The sequence below is a fragment of the Delphinus delphis genome, chromosome 4, assembly GCF_949987515.2.
Source record: "Delphinus delphis chromosome 4, mDelDel1.2, whole genome shotgun sequence".
Taxonomy (NCBI): Eukaryota; Metazoa; Chordata; class Mammalia; order Artiodactyla; family Delphinidae; genus Delphinus; species Delphinus delphis.
The window spans coordinates 77,888,310-77,912,975 of NC_082686.1; the positions used below are offsets into that span (position 1 = coordinate 77,888,310).

General features: G+C 42.2%; 1 protein-coding gene across 3 annotated transcripts in view; it reads right to left on the minus strand.

Annotated features, from left to right (window-relative positions):
- Positions 1-11,764: 11,764 nt before the first annotated feature.
- TP63 (tumor protein p63) overlaps positions 11,765-24,666 on the minus strand; it is a 220,849-nt gene continuing 207,947 nt past the window's right edge. For 2 of the 3 annotated variants that reach the window (XM_060010949.1, XM_060010948.1), the window contains exons 9-12: positions 22,365-22,522; positions 20,030-20,174; positions 18,627-18,720; positions 11,765-15,295 (exon numbers count right to left, since the gene is read on the minus strand). In XM_060010949.1, coding sequence (XP_059866932.1) covers positions 14,999-15,295; positions 18,627-18,720; positions 20,030-20,174; positions 22,365-22,522 — 694 coding nt within the window. In that variant the 3' untranslated portion in view covers positions 11,765-14,998. The remainder of the gene's footprint in view (positions 15,296-18,626; positions 18,721-20,029; positions 20,175-22,364; positions 22,523-24,666) is intronic. The other variant, XM_060010950.1, reaches the window with a different exon arrangement.

A 24,666-nucleotide genomic window follows, 5' to 3' on the forward strand; every position in this document is an offset into this window, starting at 1 on the left:
ACGTGTGAGTCTAGGCAGGTGGAGCCCTGAATAGCATCAGAGAAATTACCATGCTTCTGAAACTAGCAAGGAGAGAACTCAGGCCTGGGATGGGCATTGGCATAGGAGAAAGCAACCTTTCAGAAATGACACCACATCTAAGGACCAAATAGGGTCATGTCATGTAAATCTTTGTGGATATCTGAAGGGAGAGATGACTGAATATACTTGAGGTTCCCCAAACACAACTTAAACTAAACATCAGGCAAAGAAAGGAAAAAGCCTGAATAGACTGAGACTGCTTCCATAATGCAAAAGGGGAGCTTGGAATAGAGATTAGGTTAAGGTTTCATAAAAATAAAGATAGATCAATTTCTTGCACAATTCAGTAAAAACAAAAAAAAGTACAAAAGTAGGTGTGCTGGGGGTAAACAGACGTGTGAACTCAGCAGGATTTAACAGTGATGAGTCTGATGGGAAAGTCAGGTGTAATAGGCAGAGTGCCTGGAGTACAGAGATGTGATCCCAACCTTGAATAAGTTCACAGATGGCCTGTAGAGATAAATGTGTTCTTCAAAAGATCGGTAATAATCCAAGGGATCATATGCAAAGTTTAACAACTGTAGAAGTAGTTCAGAATGAGGGAATGATCAGTGAAGGATTGTCATGGAAGACCCACACAGAGGTGGGACTAAAACTTGGCATTGAGAGAAGCTTTATACTTAGACAAATAAAAGAAATAAACAATGATGAGGCAGTAAAACTGTGCATGTTATCTTTGAGAGACAGTGGAGAAGAATTGTATGATGGCAGGTGATTCCTTGTGTAAGAACGTGGTTAGCTGAGGCACGTTGGAGAAGTCTGCCCGGTTCAGGAAGAGAAGGAGTGGAACACTCAGCTAAGGACTGAACTTCAATCTGTAGTCAGTGAGGAGCCATCAGAGGTATGTGAATGGAATAACGTCCTGTGAAACAGAATATATCAAAAAATTAATTTCTAACGGTGTATAATTTTGCTTCTAGCAAGTCAGGCAGGCTGGTTCCCTAAGATCAACCTAAAGGAGTTATTTTGATGTGAGAGACTATACTCCAAAAAGGCAGAAAAGCTAAAGATACAAACTGGAAACAAGCAAAATAGGAGGAACTAAAGGTTAAAGATACTCTGATGCTGCATCGGTAGCCATAGCTTTATATTAGAGATTACTTATGGAGCATTTCTTTGTCAATGTTGGACAGCATTACTATTATTTTCCAAAAGACAACATAGGGACATGAATAAATGGGTAGCTCGTGTTTGCTAGTAGAGATTAGTTTGCCCATTGAGCTTGGGGATTGTGTGAGATCCAGGGCTGTTGCTAGGAAGTGATTTGCATAGACGCTCTTGTGCCCTTCAGGGGCATATGGGGAAAAGAGAAGTCTTTTACAAACATAATTCAGGTTTGTCACCGTCTATGTCACGGTGACCCTGTGATTTCCTATCACAGTCAGATTAAATAAAAGTCACCCTCCTTACCATGGGTTACCTGGCTCTACGTGATCTGGTCTGGTCCTTGCCACTGTCTCTGGCTTTATTTCCTAGTACTCTTGGCCCGCTTCATTCTACCGTAGCCACATTGGATTCTTCTTATTTCTTTAACACGCTAAGTATATTCTCCTCCTGTGCTCTTACTATGATCTCTTCCCGGAACACTGCTCCCTGGCTCTATCCGTGGCTCACCCCTTTAACACATTCAGGTCTCTGCTCAGCTGTTCTTCCCAGAGGGTGTTCCTTGACCATCACACGTAGTGATAATCTCCATCTCCCACTCCACTACTCTTCTTTACTTTATGCCCTGCTGCAGTTTTCTTTATTGCATTTATCAGTAACTGATCTTGCATTAGTTACTTATCTGTGTGATTATTTGTTTCTCTTACCAGAATGTAAGCTCTGTGAGGGCATAATCTTTGTCTAACACCTTTGTAATTCTTGGCCTAGAGGTGGCTCTGATACCTCGTAGGTGCTTGATAAATATTTGTTGTGTAAATGAATAAATAAAGAACAATATTATTATTGCTATTATCATTTTTGTTAATAACCAATATTCATTGAGACTTTACCCATGTGCCATGACCAGGTTATTAGAAGTCGTACTTGGGGGCTTCCCTGGTGGCGCGGTGGTTGAGAGTCCGCCTGCCGATGCAGGGGACACGGGTTCGTGCCCCGGTCCGGGAAGATCCCACATGCCGTGGAGCGGCTGGGCCCATGAGCCATGGCCACTGAGCCTGCGCGTCCAGAGCCTGTGCTCCACAATGAGAGAGGCCACAACAGTGAGAGGCCCGCGTACCACCAAAAAAAGTCGTACTTGGTTATTTCATTTATTCTTCACAACCACTTCCTTGAGTCACACAGAGGTAAAGTAACTTTCATAAATTTACTCAGCTAGTAAATGAACAAATCAAGATTTAAACCTGGGACTGCTAAGCTCCAATAGTCTTGCTATATTATATAATATATGTGGTAACAAACATGGTACCATAAAATGCATTAGCACAGTGCCTATAAATTAGTAAATGAAGGTAACTCTCTTGAACACAGATCTCCAAGTCAAAAGAAAACTTTGGGGAAATGTAGCTGGTAGGATACTATTGCGCTAAGGCATAGATACCTTCAGGCTAATGTGTTTTGTTTTTTTTTTCTTTGTTTGCAGATTAAAAAAATTTTTTTTTCTTAAATCGATGTCCTGGCCTTTGGTATATTTCAGTTCCAACAGCTTGAAATTGTGGCTGTGTTTGGAGGACTGCTCTTGCATTCCAAGAGCCCTTTATTGGAAAACACAGATAGCTGGAGGCCTGGAGTTTATATACTCCTTGGCGAGCCCTTTACCAATGATGATAGGTACAGGATCATGAAACTCAAGCTCTCTGGCCTCAGTTTGGGACCTCTTTGAGGCAACTTGATATTCGAGAGTTCAACTTCAAGTTCAAGCTGAAGTTGCTCAGTCCAGGACTTTGCTTGACACGGTACCCTTGCCTGGTTGGCGTTCTCTTCATCCCTGTCCTGTTTCCTGGACTCTCTTACGATTTTCTGTTGGAACACTTTGTCAATAAATCACTTGTACATTATGAATTTTTGTTTCTGGGTCTGATGGTAGAGAGTCTAACCTAACATAGTGAATCACCCAGTTTCTTTTAGTGCAAAAGCCGCTACTGTAGCCACACCTCAATTGCCTTTTGATAGGCACCCATGCCTTCCTCTCCATTCACATTCTTCCCAGACTCATACATGTAAAATTCCTACTTACTGGAGCCAGGGGCCAGGGAAGACTTTCTGTAAAGAAATAGCACTTTTTAACAAAATCACCTTAGGCGTGGATAGATCTTTGCTTCGTAGAGCTCAAGCCTAAATTTGACCTAACTCATTTCCTCCCCACATTCCTGGCTGGTAGACCAGGGCAGGGAGGAAAGAGGAGCTGAGTCATTATGGCTTAATTCACTTGTCTATTTCTCAACCCCTAGAGCTTGCTTTAGCTGAAGAAGCTTTCACCGGGATTAACTTTGCTGCAAAAAAGCTTTCTGGGTCTCCTTTCAAGGCAGACGTTGGCGGCACTGAAGCAGCATGAATACTTAAAGGCCTTTGAAGAATGCAGATATTATCTAGCTCTGATGGGACTGTCTTTCCAATTGGGCCCACAGTGGTCACCTTCCTGTGTGTCATCTTCTCTGCAATAAAAATCTTCTAGGAACAGCAGTATATGGGCGTGGTGGCACAAGCTAATTTCATCAGATAACTGGGAGAGGCCCTTTCCCCTGAGGCCCAGGTGCGGTTACCAACACTAGGGAGGTTTGGGGAAGAACAGACTTGTCTCTTTACCACATAAGACCTGAGCAGTGAGGGCAGGTTGCCCTCATCGAATAACCTAGGAAGTAATTTTCACTCTCAGGATCTTGCCAGTGTACTATTGCTTAGCTCAAGTCAAACTGGAGCGTGCTTTGCACAGGAAAATCAGAGAAGCAATTAGGAATGTTTTTACCGTGGGGTGATGGAAAGAGTGTTGCTGTGGCTGTGGAGAAGCACCTGGGAAGTCACTCCAGATTATCACTGGCTGGCTGTGAGACCTTAGGAGACTGACTTGAATTACCTGGGCAACAGTATCCTCACAAGCTCACCATTGCCAGTACTCTATGATTTTGTCATTTTCTCAGTAGTATCTGGTGTTTCTATGGACATCAAATGATTCCTGTATCAGCCAGCCTCAGCACACAAGACTGAACTGTAAGGCCAGCAGGTCCGGGGAAGGGCCCAGGGAGCCAGACGGAACCCCCGCCAAAGTGGCTGATGCAACCGACACCTGACATTGCCACACCACTCGGCCCCGGTCTTCCCGCTCCCCGAGGGGCGGAACCAACGGCTCTGAGGCTGATGCAACCGACACCTGACATTGCCACAACACCCGAGAGATTACCAAAAAAGGGCTGCTTCACACAGCAAGCACCTCTCCTGCGTCCACCCCTATAAATTTTGTTCGCGCCCACACCCGGGCGTGACTTCTCTGGCCCCTTTCTCTCGGACCAGTGAACCTCGCCCGGGAGCGTTCCCAAATAAAGCTTGTTTAAGCTCTCCTCCGTTTCTTGGTGCCGTTCCTTACATGGACAACTCCCCAAAAGGCATTGACCCCAAGGCACTAGAGCGTTCCTGCTCATCACCCCATATCCTGTAAAGTGTTAAAACCGCAAGTTACTCCCGAGGCAACTGAGAAATTTTCTGAATGTCCCAAAGGGTGGCTAACCCCACTAGCAATTATTAAATGGTTAAGCTGTAAAGCACCAAGAGAATAGACTTTTTCTAAACTTCTGTAATCCTTTCAGGAAAAAAAAAAAAAAGCCCTAAAGAAGATGCAGTGGTCTCTTTTTCCTGGTCATATGCAAATGTGACACTGCAGGTCTGCAGGTTCCCGTTCAGGTCCCCAGGCTAATGAAACCACCTGTTAACTGGCTTCCTATATTGTCATGCCTTGATCGTTTCGCTCGAGATGTTTACCACACAAGATAGTCCAAATGCTGCTTCTTTTCTGACATTGCCTCAGATATCTCCAATCCAAAGTGTTTCTTTTTTTGCTAGATTCTCCTAAGTAGTTCATACCACAATCTCACTCTGAAAATCCTTATAGATATTTGTTTATGCTTCTGTATCTTCCACTACTTTCTCTCCAAACTCTAGACTATATGCAACTAAAGGGCAAGGGGCAGGTCTTATTCACATCTATCCTGCTCCTAAAGACACCTCATAGAGTCTGGAACACATTTAAAATATATGTATGTCCAAGTTCAGTAGCATTGCCACATATTTTATTCAGTCATTTTAGAAGAGGCAGCAAGGCGCAGAGGAAAGAACAGAGGTTTTAGAGTACAAAAAGCCGTGTTTCAGTCATGGTCTTTCTACTTACTCTCTGCATGGTCTTGGTCAAATTATTTCAAATATTCAAAGCTCTGTTTCCTCGTCTGTAACATGACAATGCCATCACTGACTTTACAGGACTGTGTGAGGGTAGAGAATCTGGACGTAAAAATAGACCTCAATAAGTGGTAGCAGCTGATATGATCATGTTTATGGTTATTATGTGTCTATGAAATATACATATCTGTACTATGGAAAGTGACATAAAAATTAATTGAATCTAAATTTGTGATACAGAATGTTTTTAGCCCAAGGTAACGGGGGAAGTAACAGAGAAAGGTATATAGACCTGCAGATGGAAGATAAAGGGGACTTTAACTTTGTTGGAATGGGTGACATGTACACACACATATACATACATATAGGTTTGTAGTAAATTTGAAAAAATGTTAACAATCATACTTTCTGGGGTGTAAGTACGTGAATATGTATCACAGATCTTCCTTGACTCACAAAAGGGTTACGTCCTAATAAACCCATCGTAAGTTGAAAATAGTGTAAGCTGAAAATGCATTCAATACAACTAACCGACCTAACATCATAGCTTAGCTTCACCTGCCTTAAACATGCTGAGAACACTTAGCCTGATTTGGGCAAAATCATCGAACACGTAGCCTACTTTATAATAAAGTGTTGAATACCTCGTAATTTGTTGAATACTGAGCTGAAAGTGAAAAGAAGAATGGTTGTGTGGGTACAGAATGGCTGTCAGTGTATGGGGTGTTTGCTCTGTTGATCATGTGGCTGATGGAGAGCTGGGGCTCATTGCTGTGGTCCAGAATCAAGAGACAGTATTGAACCACATATCACTAGCTTGGGTCAAAGGTCACTATTCAAGTTTCGAAGTATGGTTTCTACTGAATGCATATCACTTTCACACCATCAAAAAGTCAAAAAACTGTTAAGTCAAACCATCATTAAATCAGGGACCATCTGTATTTTTTAAAGTACAAATTCTGTGTATACTAAAAACCTCTGTACACATTAAAGGGCTTAAAGTATTCTTTGTTGACACTAAATCATTTTTTTTCCTTAATAGGAAGCATGTCTAGCAAGCCAATGGGCAGTCAAGGAGAAGCTGGAGTACATGTTAGCGGAGCTTCAGACTCCAGGAGGAAATCCAGGTGAAGATGGAAAGAGCAGGTTAGATTTCTAATCCAAGAAGTTGTTTCCCAGCCAGAAATTGAGTCACCCCATTGTCACAGCTCTTTTCCTTCTATAATAGAAACTGAACCACAGTTAATGCCCATAGAGTGTGATTGAAAAGGTAACCTTTAAGGAAAAAGTTATATATGCATATGAAGATAAATTTTAAATATCCTATCTAATATCTCCTTACCATTCTAGTTCCTTACACGGAAAGCCATTCAGAGAAAGCAAAACATATTACCTGCCTTTCTTTCTTGCACAGTGTTTATAACTTAGAAAATAATCTATCAAACTTTTATTAAACACTTCCTATGTTTTAAGCACTTTATTTAGGAGTTGGGATAGAAAATTTAATATTAAATGGCCACTATGCAGGAGGAACTTTCAAGAGATATATGATCATGAAATGGAAAACACAGAGCACACTGTGGTAACACGAATAAAAGAAGAGGATATATACAAACAATTTAACAACCCATACAGAATGAGCACAGACCACTCAGAAGGTACACACTGACCAGAATGGATGCCTATCCTAAAAATTAATGTTTAGGATTCTAAGGCAAGAATGAGCTTTCTATCTTTCTTGTGTCAAGAAGTACCTGGAGAGGGGGGACCTTAAAGATGGCGGAGGAATAAGATGTGGAGATCACCTTCCTCCCCAGAAATACATCAGAAATACATCTACATGTGGAACAACTCATACAGAACACCTGCTGAATGCTGGCAGAAGACCTCAGACTTCCCAAAAGGCAAGAAACTACCCATGTACCCGGGTAGGGCAAAAGAAAAAAGAAAAAACAGAGACAAAAGGATGGGGACAGGACCTGCATCTCGGGAGGGAGCTGTGAAGGAGGAAAAGTTTCCACACACTAGAAAGCCCCTTCACTGGTGGAGACAGGGGGTGGGCGGGGGGGAAGCTTCAGAGCCACGGAGGAGAGAGCAGCAACAGGGGTGCAGAGGGAAAAGCGGAGAGATTCCCACACAGAGGATCGGTGCCGACAGCACTCACCAGCCTGAGAGGCTTGTCTGCTCACCCGCCAGGGCGGGTTGGGGCTGGGAGCTGAGGCTCGGGCTTCGGAGGTCAGATCCCGGGGAGAGGACTGGGGTTGGCTGCGTGAACATAGCCTGAAGGGGGCTAGTGCACCACAGCTAGCCGGGAGGGAGTCCGGGAAAAGGTCTGGAACTGCCTAAGGGTCAAGAGATCATGTTTTGGGGTGCGTCAGGAGAGGGGATTCAGAGCACTGCCTAAATGAGCTCCAGAGACAGGCGCGAGCCGCAGCTATCAGTGTGGACCCCAGAGACGGGCATGAGACGCTAAGGCTGCTGCTGCAGCCACCAAGAAGCCTGTGTGCAAGTGCAGGTCACTATCCACACCTCCCCTCCCGGGAGCCTGTGCAGCCCGCCACTGCCAGGGTCCCGTGATCCAGGGACAACTTCCCTGGGAGAACACAGGGTGCGCCTCAGGCTGTTGCAATGTCATGTTGGCCTCTGCCGCCGCAGGCTCGCCTCGCATTCCATACCTCTCCCTCCCCACCACACCACGGCCTGAGTGAGCCAGAACCCCTTAATCAGCTGCTGCTTTAACCCCTTCCTGTCTGGGCGACTGAGGGCTAAGTGTTGCCTGAGGGCAACCTACATGCAGAGGCGGGGCCAAAACCAAAGCTGAACCCCTGGAGCTGTGCGAACAAAGAACAGAAAGGGAAGTCTCTCCCAGCAGCCTCAGGAGCAGTGGATTAAATCCCCACAACCAGCTTGATGTATCCTGAATCTGTGGAATACCTGAATAGACAATGAATCATCCCAAAATTGAGGAGGTGGACTTTGGGAGCAACTGTAGACTTGGGGTATGTGACTGACTTGTTTCTGATTTTTTTTTTTTTTTTGCGGTACACGGACCTCTCACTGTTGTGGCCTCTCCCGTTGCGGAGCACAGGCTCCGGACGCGCAGCTCCAGGCTCACAAGCCCAGCCGCTCCGCGGCATGTGGGATCTTCCCGGACCGGGGCACGAACCTGCATCCCCTGCATCAGCAGGCGGACTCTCAACCACTGCGCCACCAGGGAAGCCCTGTTTCTGATTTTTAAGTTTATCTTAGTATAATTTTTAGCTCTTTTTATTATTGGTGGATTTGTTTATTGGTTTGCTTGCTCTCTTCTTTTTGTTTTAAATTACTTAATTTTTTTAAATTTTAATAATTTTTCAATTTTAATAATTTTATTCTTTTTATTATTTATGTATTTCTTTTTCTTTCTTTTTCTCTCCCTTTTCTTCTGAGCCATGTGGCTGACAGTGTCTTGGTGCTCTGGCCTGGTGTCAGGACTGAACTTCTGAGATGGGAGACCCGAGTTCTGGACATTGGACCACCAGAGACATCCCAGCCCCACAGAATATCAGTCGGCAAGAGCTCTCTCAAAGACCTCCATCTCAACACTAAGACCCAGCTCCACTCAACGACCAGCAAGCTCCAGTGCTGGATGCCCCATGCCAGACAACTAGCAAGAGAGGAACATAACCCCACCCATTAGCAGAGAGGCTGACTAAAATAATACTAAGTTTGCAGACACCCCAAAACACACCAGACATGGCCCAGCCCACCACAAAGACAAGATCCAGCCCCACCCACCAGAACACAGGCACCAGTCCCCTCCACCAGGAAGCCTACACAAGCCACTGAACCAACTTTACTGACTGGGGCAGACACCAAAAACAATAGGAACTATGAACCTGCAGCCTACGAAAAGGAGACCCCAAACACAGTAAGTTAAGCAAAATGAGAAGACAGAGAAGTACGCAGCAGAGGAAGGAACAAGGTAAAAACCCATCAGACCAAGCAAATGAAGAGGAAATAGGCAGTCTACCTGAAAAAGAGTTCAGAGTAATGATAGTAAAGATGATCCAAAATCATGGAAGTAGAATGGAGTTTTCGAAGTTTTAGCCACAGCAATCAGAGAAGAAAAAGAAATAAAAGGAATCCAAAACAGAAAAGAAGAAGTAAAACTGTGACTGTTTGCAGATGGCGTGATACTATACATAGAGAATCCGAAAGATGCTACCAAAAAACTATTAGAGCTAATCAATGAATTTGGTAAAGTAGCAGGATACAAAATTAATGCAAAGAAATCTCTTGCATTCCTATACACTAAGGATGAAAAATCTGAAAGAGAAATTAAGGAAAAACTCCCATTTACCATTGCAATGAAAAGAATAAATAGGAATAAACCTACCTTAGGAGACCAACGACCTGTATGCAGAAAACTATAAGACCCTGATGAAAGAAGTTAAAGATGATACCAACAGATATACCATGTCCTTGGATTGGAAGAATCAACATTGTGAAAATGACTCTACTACCCAAAGCAATCTACAGATTCAATGCAATCCCTATCAAACTACCACTGGCATTTTTCACAGAACTAGAACAAAAAATTTCATAATATTTATGCAAACACAAAAGACCCTGAATAGCCAAAGCAATCTTGAGGAAGAAAAACGGAGCTGGAGGAATCAGGCTCCCTGATGTCAGACTATACTACAAAGCAACAGTAATCAAGACAATAAGGTACTGGCCCAAAACCAGAAATATAGATCAATGGAACAGGATAGAAAGCCCAGAGATAAACCCACGCACATGTGGTCACCTTATCTTTGACAAAGGAGGCAAGAATATACAATGGAAAAAGACAGCCTCTTCAATAAGTGGTGCTGGGAAAACTGGACAGCTACATGTAAAAGAATGAAATTAGAACACTCCCTAACACCATACATGATAATAAACTCAAAATGGATTAAAGACCTAAATGTAAGGCCAGACACTATCAAACTCTTAGAGGAAAACATAGGCAGAACACTCTATGACTTAAATTACAGCAAGATCCTTTTGAAACATGTCCTAGAGAAATGGAAGTAAAAATAAACAAATTGGACCTAATGAAAGTTAAAAGCTTTTGCACAGTAAAGGAAACCATAAACAAGACGAAAAGATAACCCTCAGAATGGGAAAAAAATATTTGCAAATGAAGCAACTGACAAAGGATTAATCTCCAAAATTTACAAGCAGCTCATGCAGCTCAATATCAAAAATACCAAAAAATCCTATCTAAAAATGGGCAGAAGACCTAAATAGACATTTCTCCAAAGGAGATACACAGATTGCCAAGAAACACATGAAAGGATGCTTAACATCACTAATCATTAGAGAAATGCAAATCAAAACTCCAATGAGGTATCACCTCACACTGGTCAGAATGGCCATCATCAAAAAAATCTACAAACAGTAAATTCTGGAGAGGGTGTGGAGAAAAGGGAATCCTTTTGCGCTGTTGTTGGGTATGTAAACTGATACAGCCACTATGGAGAACAGTATGGAGGTTCCTTAAAATACTAAAAATAGAACTATCATACGACCCAGCAATCCCACTACTGGGTGTATACCCAGAGACAACCATAATTCAAAAAGAGTCATGTACCACAATGTTCATTGCAACACTGTTTACAGTAGCCAGGACATGGAAGCAACCTAAGTGTCCATCAACAGATGAATGGATAAAGAAGATGTGGCACATATATACAATGGAATATTACTCAGCCATAAAAAGAAACAAGTTCTTGGTAGTGAGGTGGATGGACCTAGAGTCTGTCATGCAAAGTGAAGTAAGTCATAAAGGGAAAAGCAAATACCGTGTGCTAACACATATATATGGAATCTTAAAAAAATAAAAAAGGTTCTGAAGAACCTAGGGGCAGGACAGGAATAAATTCACTGCTTTTTCTTTTTCTGGCAGCGATTTTACCAATCATGTCATTTTGATGGATCTAACACCTAAATTTTAAGGAATAAGAACTGGAATCTTTTGGTACCCCTAATTTAAGCTGAAACTGCCTTGCCAATAGGAATGCATTTTTTCATCATGTGATTACAACTATTAATAGGAAAACACATTTATATATGTAAATACTATATATATGTTATGCTGTAAAGTTATTTATAAATCTAAGTTACTAAATTGTTTTCATGCCATCTAATGTCAGTCCATAAAAGAACAAACTTACTTCTTTAAAAAAAATCATTAAACCGTTTTGATAGAAGATATTTCATTTGCTGAATCAATATATATAATTGAAAGGTGATATTTAACACTGAGTTTAAAGGGGAACATGCCATAGCCCACCATCTGCAGTGCTGTTCCCACATAAAATCAGGGTAATCTGCATTCCAGCCTGCAGTCCTGAGGAGGTCATTGCTGAGCTCCATGGGAAGGTCACTAAATGAGACATTAGGAATATCTGCAGTCTAGTCCCTGTTCCAAAGCAAACCCATTCTGACCTCAATCAAATAACATATTAAATAATCTGCGAGTATCTTGTGTACCAAATGAGGTGTATATTCCTGGTCTTTAGATTGGCTAAAATGAGAAAATAATGATATTTTGTTTCAGGATTAGAAGTATCAATATTTGAATCTCTCTAATGTTTCTTTCAGTATTTTTTCCTCCACCTCAGTAAAAATAAGGCCAAAGGATAGACAGGCAGGCAGGCAGGCAGACAGACAGACAAACACACACACACACCCAACACCATTTCTCAATGCATTTTTATTGATTTTTTAATTTTATTGCATGTCCTGGCAAACATAAGTGGCTTGTGGGTTTGCCTCTGGCTCACCAAAAGCCCATTACCCAAAATACCAAAAGACAAGCAACTGAAGCTTTAAAAAAAAAAAAAAAAAAAAAAAAAGCATCACATCTATAAGAAAAACTTTTCAAAAACATTAATAAAGCATATAAAACATTTGGCATTGACTTAATTTTTTACAATTATAAAAATAATAAAAAAATGCAACCTTTTAACATTCAACATCCTGCATACTATACTTTAGGGGAATATCAAGAAAACGAAAGGTAAATGGATTTAATGAAGTAAGTTCTAGTCTCCATTTCCATTTCTAATCAACTCCAAACAAAAATCTATCCATTCTTCAGCTAACTGTACTGAACTGAGGCCACAAGAACTCCATTAAGCCCATGCCCCCTCTGTCTGTCTTAATATTCTTTCGCCCCTCACGCTAGCTACTCATACACTCAAAAAACGTAAGTCGCCACCAGGATGTGAGGCCAGTAGTTGTGCCTCACTTTGGCTCATGCCAAACCCATGATATACAGTGAAGGAATTTCTGAGTCCTTAGTGCCACCTGAAGAGTGCTGAAATAGCTCAGAGGATGTCCTAGGTTTATTCAAACACTCATGATAGCCCAGGAAGCCATTTGCCCTCCTAGCATTGCCAAGGCATGGCTTTCATTCTTCCTGTTAATAGGTTTTCAAACCTGCATGCTTGTTCCACGTATTAACAGTGCTTATTACCATTTATGCAAAATAAAACTTTGAAATCAAGGACTCACTCTCTTTAACATACAAAACTAAAAAATAAAAAACAGAAACAATTTTTCCCTTCCCCCCATCTTACAGTAATGGCATTTTAAAATTTGACATTGTAGTCTTACTAAATGGTGTTTCCAGGAAAATATAAAAACAATAATAATAAAAAAAGTTTCAACTCTGGTTCTGGAAAACCCGGTATCCCAAGAAGAAAAAGACAGTGAAACACAAAATATGCACGTTCACACGCAAAACATATATACAGTTTTCAGATGAAACTCATATATATTTTTAAGCCACATTAGTCCTTTTGCACTTTAAAATAAAAATGGAAGCTTATGTGCAATGATAGCCCTTTACCAGAAGGCACGGCACGCTTTTAGAGCTCATTAGCATATATACAAAATACTTGTTTTATAGTTTGAAAAAAAGTATTTGCTACAAAGTATGTTTCTAAAAGATGTACAGCAATATCTCCGTTTACACGTTTTTTCAGAGTCTGAAGACAACTCTTTGCTTATGTGGTTCAGGCAACATCTCCAATGGAAGGCTTATCCTCTGATCTGTCAGGACATTTTCATGTGTATGCACAGTCCAAAAGACAGGTGGACGGGAAACTGGGTTCTCAAAGTTACTTTCCAACAAAGTGAAACTATTATTGTTCAAAAAGAAAAGTGATATGGTGATACAACTGATGCTTTAGGAAAACTGATCTCATAATTTTATATTTTCCAAATCGCTGCTCCTATTTTAAACCTTGAAGAGAGAGAGATCAACAAGCCTCTATATGCAGAATTTTATAGAACGTGAGGGTCATTAGAAGAAACATTTACCAAATAATACTATTTATGTTTCACAAAGTCCTCCAAGTATTTCAATTCATGGCTCACTGAGATCTCTTACTGTTTAGTGGAGATTCAATAACTCTGTATGATTCCTGTTTTTCCTGGATATTCTTAATAGACGTTAAAGCTTTATTGCAAGAACTAGACAGATGGCATTCATCCCAATCAAATCAACCTTAATTCTAACAAGGGGAGCAAATGTGTAATTGAGTTAATCAATCTAGTAGTGAAATTGGGTTTACAGGCATTTGTAAATGCAGCAAATGCTTTGCCCATAAATACTGAGAGTTAAGGTGTCTGGCATTAAATTTGAGGAGATTGCTGAAATACCCAGACACGTGATACCAGGTGTTAGTTAACTGGCTTCCATGACTTTTTAAGAATTTCAGCCATGACTCACATTCCCCAATCCCAACCAAAAGCAAGACAGAATATTTCCTTTCCTATGGTGAGTGATAGTGTGAACATGAACTTTTTCTTGTACTTGAACTAAATCACCCCAAAGGCAACCACTATCAGTAGTAGGGATATCAGTAACATAAAATATACCAACATAGAGAATCGTGTACATATGTATGCATACAGTCTCACCCATGTAATAACAAGCAGATCTAACCAAAGGTTTGATGTGGCATGTGTTTAGCATCAAAAGAACTGAAGGCACCTACATGTCACTGTCACTCACATGTCCTATCAAGATCTAGATACCTATTACCATACATGGCTGGCCTTGAGAGACGGGGTATAGATAAGCCATCCAAAAAGTAAAAAAAAAAGAAAAAAAAAAGGCAATAAGTGCAACTCAATTTTTTTCCTTTAAATTACATTTTAAACAATACTCAATGCCCCCCACCCAAAAATATATACTGTATATTTATATATTTATATATATAGTCTTAGACTATAAGGGTGAAAATGCTTTATAAAAGTCAAGGAGAGACCTCTGCAGCTTAAGGAGACACCCACTGCTTTTTTGCTCACTTCTACCTAGCCACGGCAATTTCAGTCCTGCAAGCAAGAGATCTGAAGGCTTAAAGCCAGAATCAGAATCAGATGCCAGGTTGTACATTAGGTAAAATGTAGCCTCTACCTTCTCCTTCCCTTAAGAAACCTGACTGAAAAGAGGAAGGAGAGGAGCTAGGGAGAATGCTTGGCTGGTCAAACAGTGGTGGGGTTAGCGGGTGGGAAGACAGAAAGAGCTCGAACCGCAACGCTCATCTCACTCCCCCTCCTCTTTGATGCGCTGCTGCTTGTTGCGACGAGCATCCATGTCAAAGTTGAAGTCATTCCACTCATCGCGGGGTGGGAAGGAGATGGTCTGGCGGAGGGTGAAGCGTACAGCGTCAATTACACGCTCGCCCCGGGTCTCACTGGAGCCCACACTGACTGTGGAGGTACCACTTGGGGTCCGCAGGAGGTGGGGAGGGGACGAGAAGTCGTGGAGCTGCCGGTGGTCCAGGATGCCTTTCCAGATGGCATGTCGGAACTGCTCAGGGATTTTTAGACTTGCCAAATCCTGTGCAATAGGGAAGCAAACCAGGAAGAATTAAGACAAAGAGACAAACTGACATTTAGTCCACACCATTCTGTCATTCCCCAATGCTGGGCTTTAACTGACCTGCATTTACTGAACTCTAAATCGGAAAATAAAATTAGCTCTTTATTAATCTTTGGCATATAGGTAACCAAGCACAGATATACAGGCTTGAGGTCCCATCTCTTCTTGTAGGTAGCATTTTACTTATTCTCTATTGGTCTCAGTTTCTTCAGTGGTAAAACAGAGGTAATATTTAGATCAGAGAACACAAATCCCCAAACAAAAACATCAGATAAAGGAAACTTCCAACTCTCAAATCTACCTCGCTCTAATCACTGGAAGAAAGATATTAATGGAATGCCACCACTTCTCAAATGAGGAGATGGGAACAAAAGGTTACTAACAGATATTGAACACTTTCGACATGCCAGAGGTTGAACTAATTATTTTTTATTTATGATCTCATTTAATGCTAAGATTAGTGGTAGATATTATTCCACCTATTTTATAGACAGAAAAGCTGAAGGTCAGAGAGGTTGATAATTCTAAAGTTACACAATTAAGTCAATGAACTGTGGATTCAGGATCGCCTCTGAGCCTAAAACTGCCCTAATGGCCAAAAGGTCTCTTGGTGTTTGGATAAATCAGGGTATCAAAATACAGAGTACGTGTCCATGTTCTGTGGTTGGGGGTAGAAGGCATTACAAAGATGACTGATCTTAACTAACTGTGGTAGCATCTCTGTTTACCTGCACTAGCTCCTCATTAGTTTGTTTTAGTGTTGGCTCGCGTTTTTTATGGAGCAGTATGGTAGGTAGAAAGAACATTGTGCTTAGAGTCAGAAGACCTCGACAGAAGTTCTTATTCTGTCACTCACTGGCTCTAGACCTTCATTAAGTCACTTATTTTCTACTGGCCTCAGTTTCCTCTTTGGCAAAATGGGATGCAATTCCTTTTTAGGTCAACACATACTGTGGACTCATATGCAGATGTGGATATGAAAGTATTTTGCAAATTATAAAGCATACTATGTAAATCTTAATCATCTGAATTATTACTATGTTATACCATGATTAACCCATCCTTGCATCTTAGAGGGAATACTTATAACACCTCCAAAATTTAACCATATTCCTTTTCCAGGGAGGTATGTGAAGTAACTGAGACTGGTGTTGAGAGACAAGAAGAAAAGGAGGTGTCTACTTCCAGTGATGAGCAGGAAGAAGCTGAAGTGAGGATGCGGAAATTAGATAGCCTCCCAATATTTCCTAATTTGGAAATGTGTAGTGTGGGTAGTACAATTTCATGTGCAGTGTGGGTAGTCCAATTTGTACATACAGTACAAATGGGGCAGAAAGCCTCCCACGGCCCGATCCCTTAGCTATTGCACTTGCTCTCGGCAGGGTCTGGCAGCCAAGCCACCGGGGGCATGAATGACTAAGAAGCCAAGGAAACAAGAAATAAATGGACAATGTTTCCACACTAGTCTATATAAAATAGATAACTAACAAGAACCTACTGTATAGCACAGGGAGCTCTACTCAATACTCTGTAGTGGGCTATATGGGAAAAGAATAAAAAAAAAAGAGTGGATATATGTATATGTAAAACTGGTTCACTTTTGTTGTATACCCAAAACTAACACAACAGTGTAAATCAACTATACTCCAATAAAAATTTTTTTAAAAAGTATACAGTATAAAGAAGTTATTCCACAAATAGATAAGTGAGCATAGCTCTTTATGCTTCTGAAACTCCCAGTAAGTCCAAAACTCTCTGTACACTAGGCTCCATTAATCTGCATTACTCTCTGGATAGATTTTAACTTATACTGACAGGTGAGAGAGCTGTGGCCCAGAGCCTGGCCCAGGACCTAGCCAACACCAGCAGAGATAGATTTGTGGAGAGCATCAGCAGATCTTAGCAGCCAAAGGGGCACCCTGACATACTCCCCAGTGGGGACAGTGAGCCAGTTGAAGGTAAAACTTTAAAAATATAGGGAAGGGACAAATTTCCTGTTCCATCATGTAAGGCTCTCAGACACAGGGCAACACACTGTCTTGTGTCAAACTGCCTTCAATGGATGGACATCATTGTGAAGTTCTCTGAAACTTGTCAGAACATACTCCTAAAGCTTTCTCTATAGCTTTTACTTATAATTTCTTCCCTCAGGGAGCAGCAGCCAGGGGTGATTGAGGGAGTGGAGAGGGGCGGGCATAGGGACAGCACAGCATATACTTGTCACCAGAGGGCAGAGGTGTTCTCACGCTTGCAGGGACATCTCTAGCATCGGTGCTCAAGGGGGGGTGGGGGGCAAAAAGAGGTCCCAACTACAGAAGCAGCAGCAGAGACAGAGAATATCTTCTTCCACCAGCCCAAAGGGCCCTCTGGAAGCTAGAAAGGAGGATAGTGAACCCCAAAGACAGCAGCATAAAGAGCAGCCTGGGAGGAAAACCAGATTGTTGTAAACCAGAAAATGAGCTCCCACCCATGTGAACAGTAGTTCAAGAAGTGCTGTAGGAAGCAAGAAAATGTCCCCTCCTATCCAGCTTGCTTCCAGGACTATCAGAGCCAGAAGGCAATGATTTTGAACCTCATTGGATTAACTGAGGCCCAGAGAAGCAAAGTGATAACCCCAAGTTCTCATTACCACTAAGAAGCATAGTTGGGACTCGAACCCATGACCAGTGATCTTTCCCAGTGATCAGGGATGGCTGGGCCCTATTCTGGTAGAATTGACCATGAATGAACACATGGTTCTAATCGAGAGGCACAGCTCAATCCTCTGTGACATCCTATTTTAAAGAAAGGCAGAAAAGGCCAATCAATAGAGTTAAAGACTGGAAGCTTACATCTCAGGGTTCTATTCCTGGTTCTGTCATCAACCCATCATGGCAAATGACCATACTGTCGTCTCTCCATGTTTTAAAGTGAGAATAACATCACCTGATTCCTGCTATCCTCCCTGGGGTCTGACACCAATTAATGAGAACAACCAAAAAGTGCTCTGAATTCTTTAGAGATCATACATCCCTTGAAGGTGGGAATCAGATCTCACTCCCACTCTGCATATAGTATGCACACAACAGACAACTGCTGACTGATCAGAGAAGCTGAGGACCACTGATCCTGAGCTTCTCATATGTAGAGGCGGAGGCCAGGGAATCTTTCTAATATGGTTATGGGTCCCAGCAAAACTGAGGACTGGGGGTAGGACAAAAAACACAGGGGATTCAACTACAAGGTGAATGTCACCAAAGGGAGGAACTTAAGGAATAAAACTCAAGAGAAAAGTCTAACGGTTACTTACATCCATGGAGTAATGCTCAATCTGATAGATGGTAGTCAGCCCCTGGGTCGTGAAATAGTCCAGACATGATGAACAGCCCAACCTCGCTAAGAAACTGCAGAGGGAGGAGGGAAGAGGAAGGAGGAAACAGAAAAAGAAAGTTCACCCCAACTGCATTGGCAAGATAAAGGAAAACCCAACATTTTGCCCTGGGATGCCCTACATAAGAGATTAGGGGCAGATAAAATATATGTGGGGCCTTGGGTTGGAGGTCTGGGGATGATTAGGGACACGAACTTTAGGTCTCTAAAATTAAAATCAACTGTTTAAAGATGCCTGCAGAGCAGAGATTTTCAAATGGTGACTGGTGGAATTCTAGGGGTTCCGTATCAGTGTCTTAGGAGCCATTGCAGGGGGTGAAAGGAAGGAGTCCAGTGCTCAGGTTTCCAGCCCTCTTGCCTCCTAGCTCTTCACTTCAAAAAGAGCACCTCTCCTTCAATTGTTTATATCTGGGGTTTCTGAGAATGGCTTATGTGGCTAAGAAAAAATTGTAGGCCACTCTACTGTGAAGTCACTCATGCTTTTTGCTTGGTGTCCTCATCAGAATACAGACCCGCTCCTTTCCGGCTCTGGTCTCAGATCGGTGATGCCACCACCGTCCCAGAGCCAGATGCTGGATGATGAGCCATGTACTTTGCCATCTCTCTGACACTGCTAGTACTGTTGCATCCATCACATGGGAACCAACACGTATTATTCCAGCAGCCAAATGAAAAAATCATTCTGCACACGAAGCAGGGCGCTAGGCATGAAATTTGGGCACCGATGCTTGCCTCTGCTGGAAACAGAATTTTCCAGACTTCATGCCTTTCTTTCTTCTGGCTATCTGAACTCCCTTTCCTGGAATGTCCCCAGTTCCCATACGACAAAGCAAAAGAGGCCATCAGGTTCTTGAAAGTCCCTGTCATTTTTACTAACATTCCAACTTTTTTATGGACATCCAACTCCAAAATAATGATCCCATGGTGGCTGAGAGCTGTGAGGCCTAGAGAGCAGGAAAGGGAGCGAGATAGCAAGTTGAGTGCCCATTTGGGAACCCCAGCCCTGAGCACCAATTTGAAGGCCACAGCTTACTGTAAAAATGTGATGGAGGAGGGGGGGAGTAAGTGAAGATGGGGGAAACAGGCATGAAAAATTATATGCCTATCAACTCACATTTTCACTTTTTCCCATGCTGATTGTTGTGGTTTACTTTGATTAAACGCTGCTGATGACTCCATAGATCAGAGATAACAGTGGCTGAACTTCCACCACTGGGCTGCTTTGCTTTCTTTCCAACTGTGCTATTAACTTTGACGGTGTCCACCCTCCACCACCCAGAGATGCTTAGGACAGACCCCCAGGGGCACACGCTGTGGACTCACCTGACAAGGCTGCAATCTGTGGGGTACGGAGGTGGGGGGGTGCAGTGGGAGGTGGATGGCATGGAGAGAGGGGGAGGGAGGGCCTGGGTGGGGCTGAGTCCATTCATGTCTCCAGCCATTGGCATGTGGGTGCCCATCATAGGAACTGAACAGAAGCAGGAGGAACAGAGAGGGTTACTGCCGTCATCACATACCAGCATCCCAGTGGTCCACCTCGCCTGGCTTAATGTTACCAAGGGCCTAATCTACCAGCCTTCCTTTGCAGTCTTATCACTACACCCCTTTAAGTACCCTACATCTCAATGAACAGAACAGTCACCAAACTCCAAACTAATTACCTACTTCTTGACCTTGGTACATTCTCTTAGGACGACCTCTTCCCACTTTGTTCTCTACTTCTAATGCTCTGTCCCAATTGCTTGCTGCTCCTGGTGTTAATACAGTCCTTCTTGTATTTGTCTTCATGGGTTATATTTCTGTCTCCCTCACTAGGCTAGTCTCCTGAAGCATGGAGATTAGACCTTATGCACATCTGGGTCCCCACAGACCCGAGCACAGTGCCTGGCACAGAGCAGATGCTCAGAAAACTTAAGTGAACAAACGTTTGAATGAGAGAGGGACCTTTGGAATATTGGTTTGGGAATGGGAGGATTTATTGCAATATTTGTAGGGAACCAAATGCCTCATAAGGAAGGATGCAATGAAAGACCCCAGCTCTTTTTTCTGGTCCATTTCAGGATTATATTTGGGAACACCACCAACTTGGATTGGTTTCTTACTAAACCATAAACTGTAAACATTCACTTATAGAGAAGAAAAGCTCAATACCAATAATATTTATGAAACAAATTTTGTCTTCAGGTAAAAAAAAAAAGAGCGAAATAACGTATCTACAAAAAGATGAATGTAATTTGCCTCTACTTCAGTGAACAGTAGTGTGCCAAAGGGGAAAGGCCTCTGCCACCAGCTACCCAGCTAAAGAGCATAGGCCTAGCATGTCTTATCGGTTTCCCTCTGACTTTCCCGATGCCATTAGAGGAAAATTATGAAGCATAAATAAGAAAAAGTAAGTAAACTGTAACACAAATGTGAAGGATCATTACCACTACCACTGTTTTGTCATCTCAAGAAAAAGCTGAGGACTCTAAGACGTCACCAGAAAGAAAGCAAAAAACAAATGGTTCCTTTTCCTTTTACTCTCGAAGCAGCAGACCTGCCAAAGGGTCAGGTTTAGAGTCTTAGGATGTATTTGTCACTAGTGAGAGAGCAGTCTCGCTCTAATGTCTTCGTTGTCATACCAGGTAACCAAACCTCATATATCTCTTATCTCATTAAAATCTAAACATGTGCTATCAGAACCAGAAAGAGTCATAATCTTAGCCTCCCTTAACTTCTTTAAGAAAAACCCAGTCTCTTCAAGGCAACAGTGAAATGCAAGTGTAAAGCCTTGATCAAAATAATGAACGATTTCTAGGACAAGACTGAGGCACTGTTTTATGAGGGTGATTACAGGATACATGGACAGTATTTAGGCTTTTGCATCCCTTCTGCATTTTTACCATCTTTTTTTCCTTTCAAGTTTGGGTATCCACTCTGCTAGGTTAAGTTCTAGGGGACAAGCTAATTATATTTACAGCAAAGCTATGCACCAATCATCATCCGTGTCGAGGCCCGATTCTCACATTGTCTCTTATAGTTATACTTAGTTGATGTGAGGAATCTGTGTGTGAATAAATAAAAGGGAGACTCCTTTCCCTATGTCAATTCCTTAATAACTGTGTATAGGATGGAATAGATGAGTTGAGAAGCCCAAAAGTGTAGGGCCACAGATGCATAAACTTGTTAACTGTGCAGAGTGATAATTTTATGAATGGAAAACTGAGCATTAGAGCAGAGAGGTGACTCGTCCAGAGTTATGCAGCTAATGCTGCAATAGAGTCCAGACTAGGATCTATTTCTCTAGATTTTAAGTCCACCACACTATGCTACTTCCCACAAGTTGGACATATTTCCTTTTGACTATCTCAAAGAATGTAGAAGGTGGGTCCCCATCCAGGTTGGTAGGAAGTGGACTGTTCTTTTTCACAGAGATCCTTATCCCTACTAAAGGAACAGCCTTCTCTGTCTCTACCAGTGAGCTCTGTAATGAACCATACATCTTAAAAGTGAGAAAAAGTTCACCGTGAGAAATTTAAGCCACTCAACTTGGATCTGTCCTGTCTACTGTGCCTCTCCCGTAGCTTCAGAGCAAGCCTTCCCCCCATCCCAGAGCAAAGTCTTCCCCTATACTAGCCCTATGGGTCCTCCAGCTGCAGCTAAAGGGAGATGCTCTTACTGTTGGCTCCCATGCCATCGGGGATGGTGGTGGGAGTGAGGGTGTTGCGCTGCTGAGGGTTGATAAGCTGGCTCACGGAAGGCAGCTTGTTCATGCTGTTCATTTTGTTCAGAGGTGGGGAGCTGTTACCGTAGGAAGACTGAGACTGCATCGAGGTCCTGGGAACACAAACACGGGAAGGATGGTGAGCACGGGACGCTGAAGAGTGGGGACTGGTCATTTCCAACAGGTCTCATATTAAAACATAGCCTTAACTGTACACTTGCCAAAATATTCCTACAGAACAATGACAGGAACTTATTTGTGCTTCTATCTGAGAATCTCTCCTACCTTGGCAGGGATCACAAGGCTATCATCAGATCGTGTGTTTCCTACATGAGTAGAGGACAAAGCTGAATATCTTCCTAAAGCATCTCCTTTGTGAGATGGGAAATCATTGCATCTTTTTTTTCCCTCTATTGTTTTCTCCATCCCTTTCAACGTGAAAATCAATAAGGGAAAAGAACTGAGTGAAGACCCAAAGGCTTATGAAAGACATGGAGACGCCATGCTAAATTGCAGCTGAGGCGTTTCACCTCTAGCTTCCTAGGCCATTTGGGCATATACAGAAAATAACCACAAAGCCAGTCAAACAGGGCATTTGGTAGCACGACCTGCCATCATGCAGAGGCCTCAACACGGAAACACGCTTTCTCAGCTTAGCTGTTCATGGGCCATGAGGGAACCCATCGGAACGTCAACAGCCTCTCTACACAAGGGGAACCCAGGAGTCCAAACACCTGTTCTGTTAAGTTTCCACAAGTCTCTTGAGAGACAAAGAAAAAAAACAAACAGTTTTCCATTCGGCATTACTTCAGTTTGTAAATTTACTAGAATTGGTTTGTCATACGATGTATTATATTACATACAACATTCCCTATTCAACTGCCATGCCCGACTTTTCCCTTGAATATAGAACTAGTGATATCTAGAACCGGGGAAGGATACAGAGTCAGATAAACAACGTTTAAGTCTCCCTCCAGCATATGTTAGAAAGCTATAGGTCCCTGTGCAAGCCAGTAAATATCCCTCATCAGAAAACTAAAATATATAAAAACTTAAAATATATACACTTACTGCATGAGTTAGATGCTAGAGGTGGGAAAACTAATAAGAAATGGTCCCATCTCGGAGAAGCTCATAGAGTAGTGGATACATTGGGATAACAATCCAACCTACCTTGTAGGGCTATGGTGAGAACCAAAAAGACAAGATGAGGAAGAACTGTACACACTGTACACTGTCAGGCATTTACAGTGAGTCATTATTGTGACCAGAGAATGAAGGTTGGGCTGAGCATGTAAAAGGGGAAAACCTCCCCGTTTACACTCCTCAAATAAAAGGTATTATTTTGTTCCTATTCGTCTCCTCCCTGCTGCAGCCATATGTTTATTAGAGAAGAGAAGAAAAATGTTTCTTTGAGTTTTATTTGCTTGTGTGTGTGTATGTGTATCCGATTTAGGAGGCTCTGTAAATGAATCCAAGTTCCAAACAAACATGGTATAATAATGTTTGAAAAAATAACAAGTGGCTCTAACACCTGAGTGCTACAGTCGTGCTAGGCTTGGACTTCAAAGCTCTGCATTCTCCATAATTACACAAAACAGGGAAGGCTCCATTCCGTATCACTGAAGAGCCACAGCTAGAGGAATTCAAACACTATGCTATATTTGCATAAATGAACATGACAATTAATGTGCAACTGACGATTCAGCTGCATTTTAGAATCACTGTCTTAAAGTAGGAGGGTATTGATTTCTCACTTTAGCCCTTCTCAAGAAGACAGGTTTAGATCCATGTTGTATAAATGGGCATTTATATAATAAACTCTCCCAACTGTTAGATTCTTCAGGTTACCAAGCTCTCCTTTATCCATTTTCCAAATGAGTCTCACATCTCGTGGAGGAGGACATGGGATGGCAGGGTAGGGATGGGCAGAAATGATTATGCCTGTTGTACAGATGGGTAAATATAAGACTCTGAGAAAAAACGTGCCTAAGTCACACATTGTTAAATGATGGGCTGAGAGGTCTCTTGGCTCCTAGTCCAAGAGTTTTTCCTTTCATTCTGTGACACCTTCCCAGAAGTAAGACAGTGGAGTGCAGTAGGTTACATCAAGAAGTGGGTGAAGTAGTAAGAGGAAATAGGAGACCAAGATGGAACAGGGAGCAAGGGATATAGTAAAGGGAGACCGAGCTATCCTCAAACCCACTCCATCCCTGTGTAGAAGCCTTGCATAAGAGTCAGCACATTTGAATACACC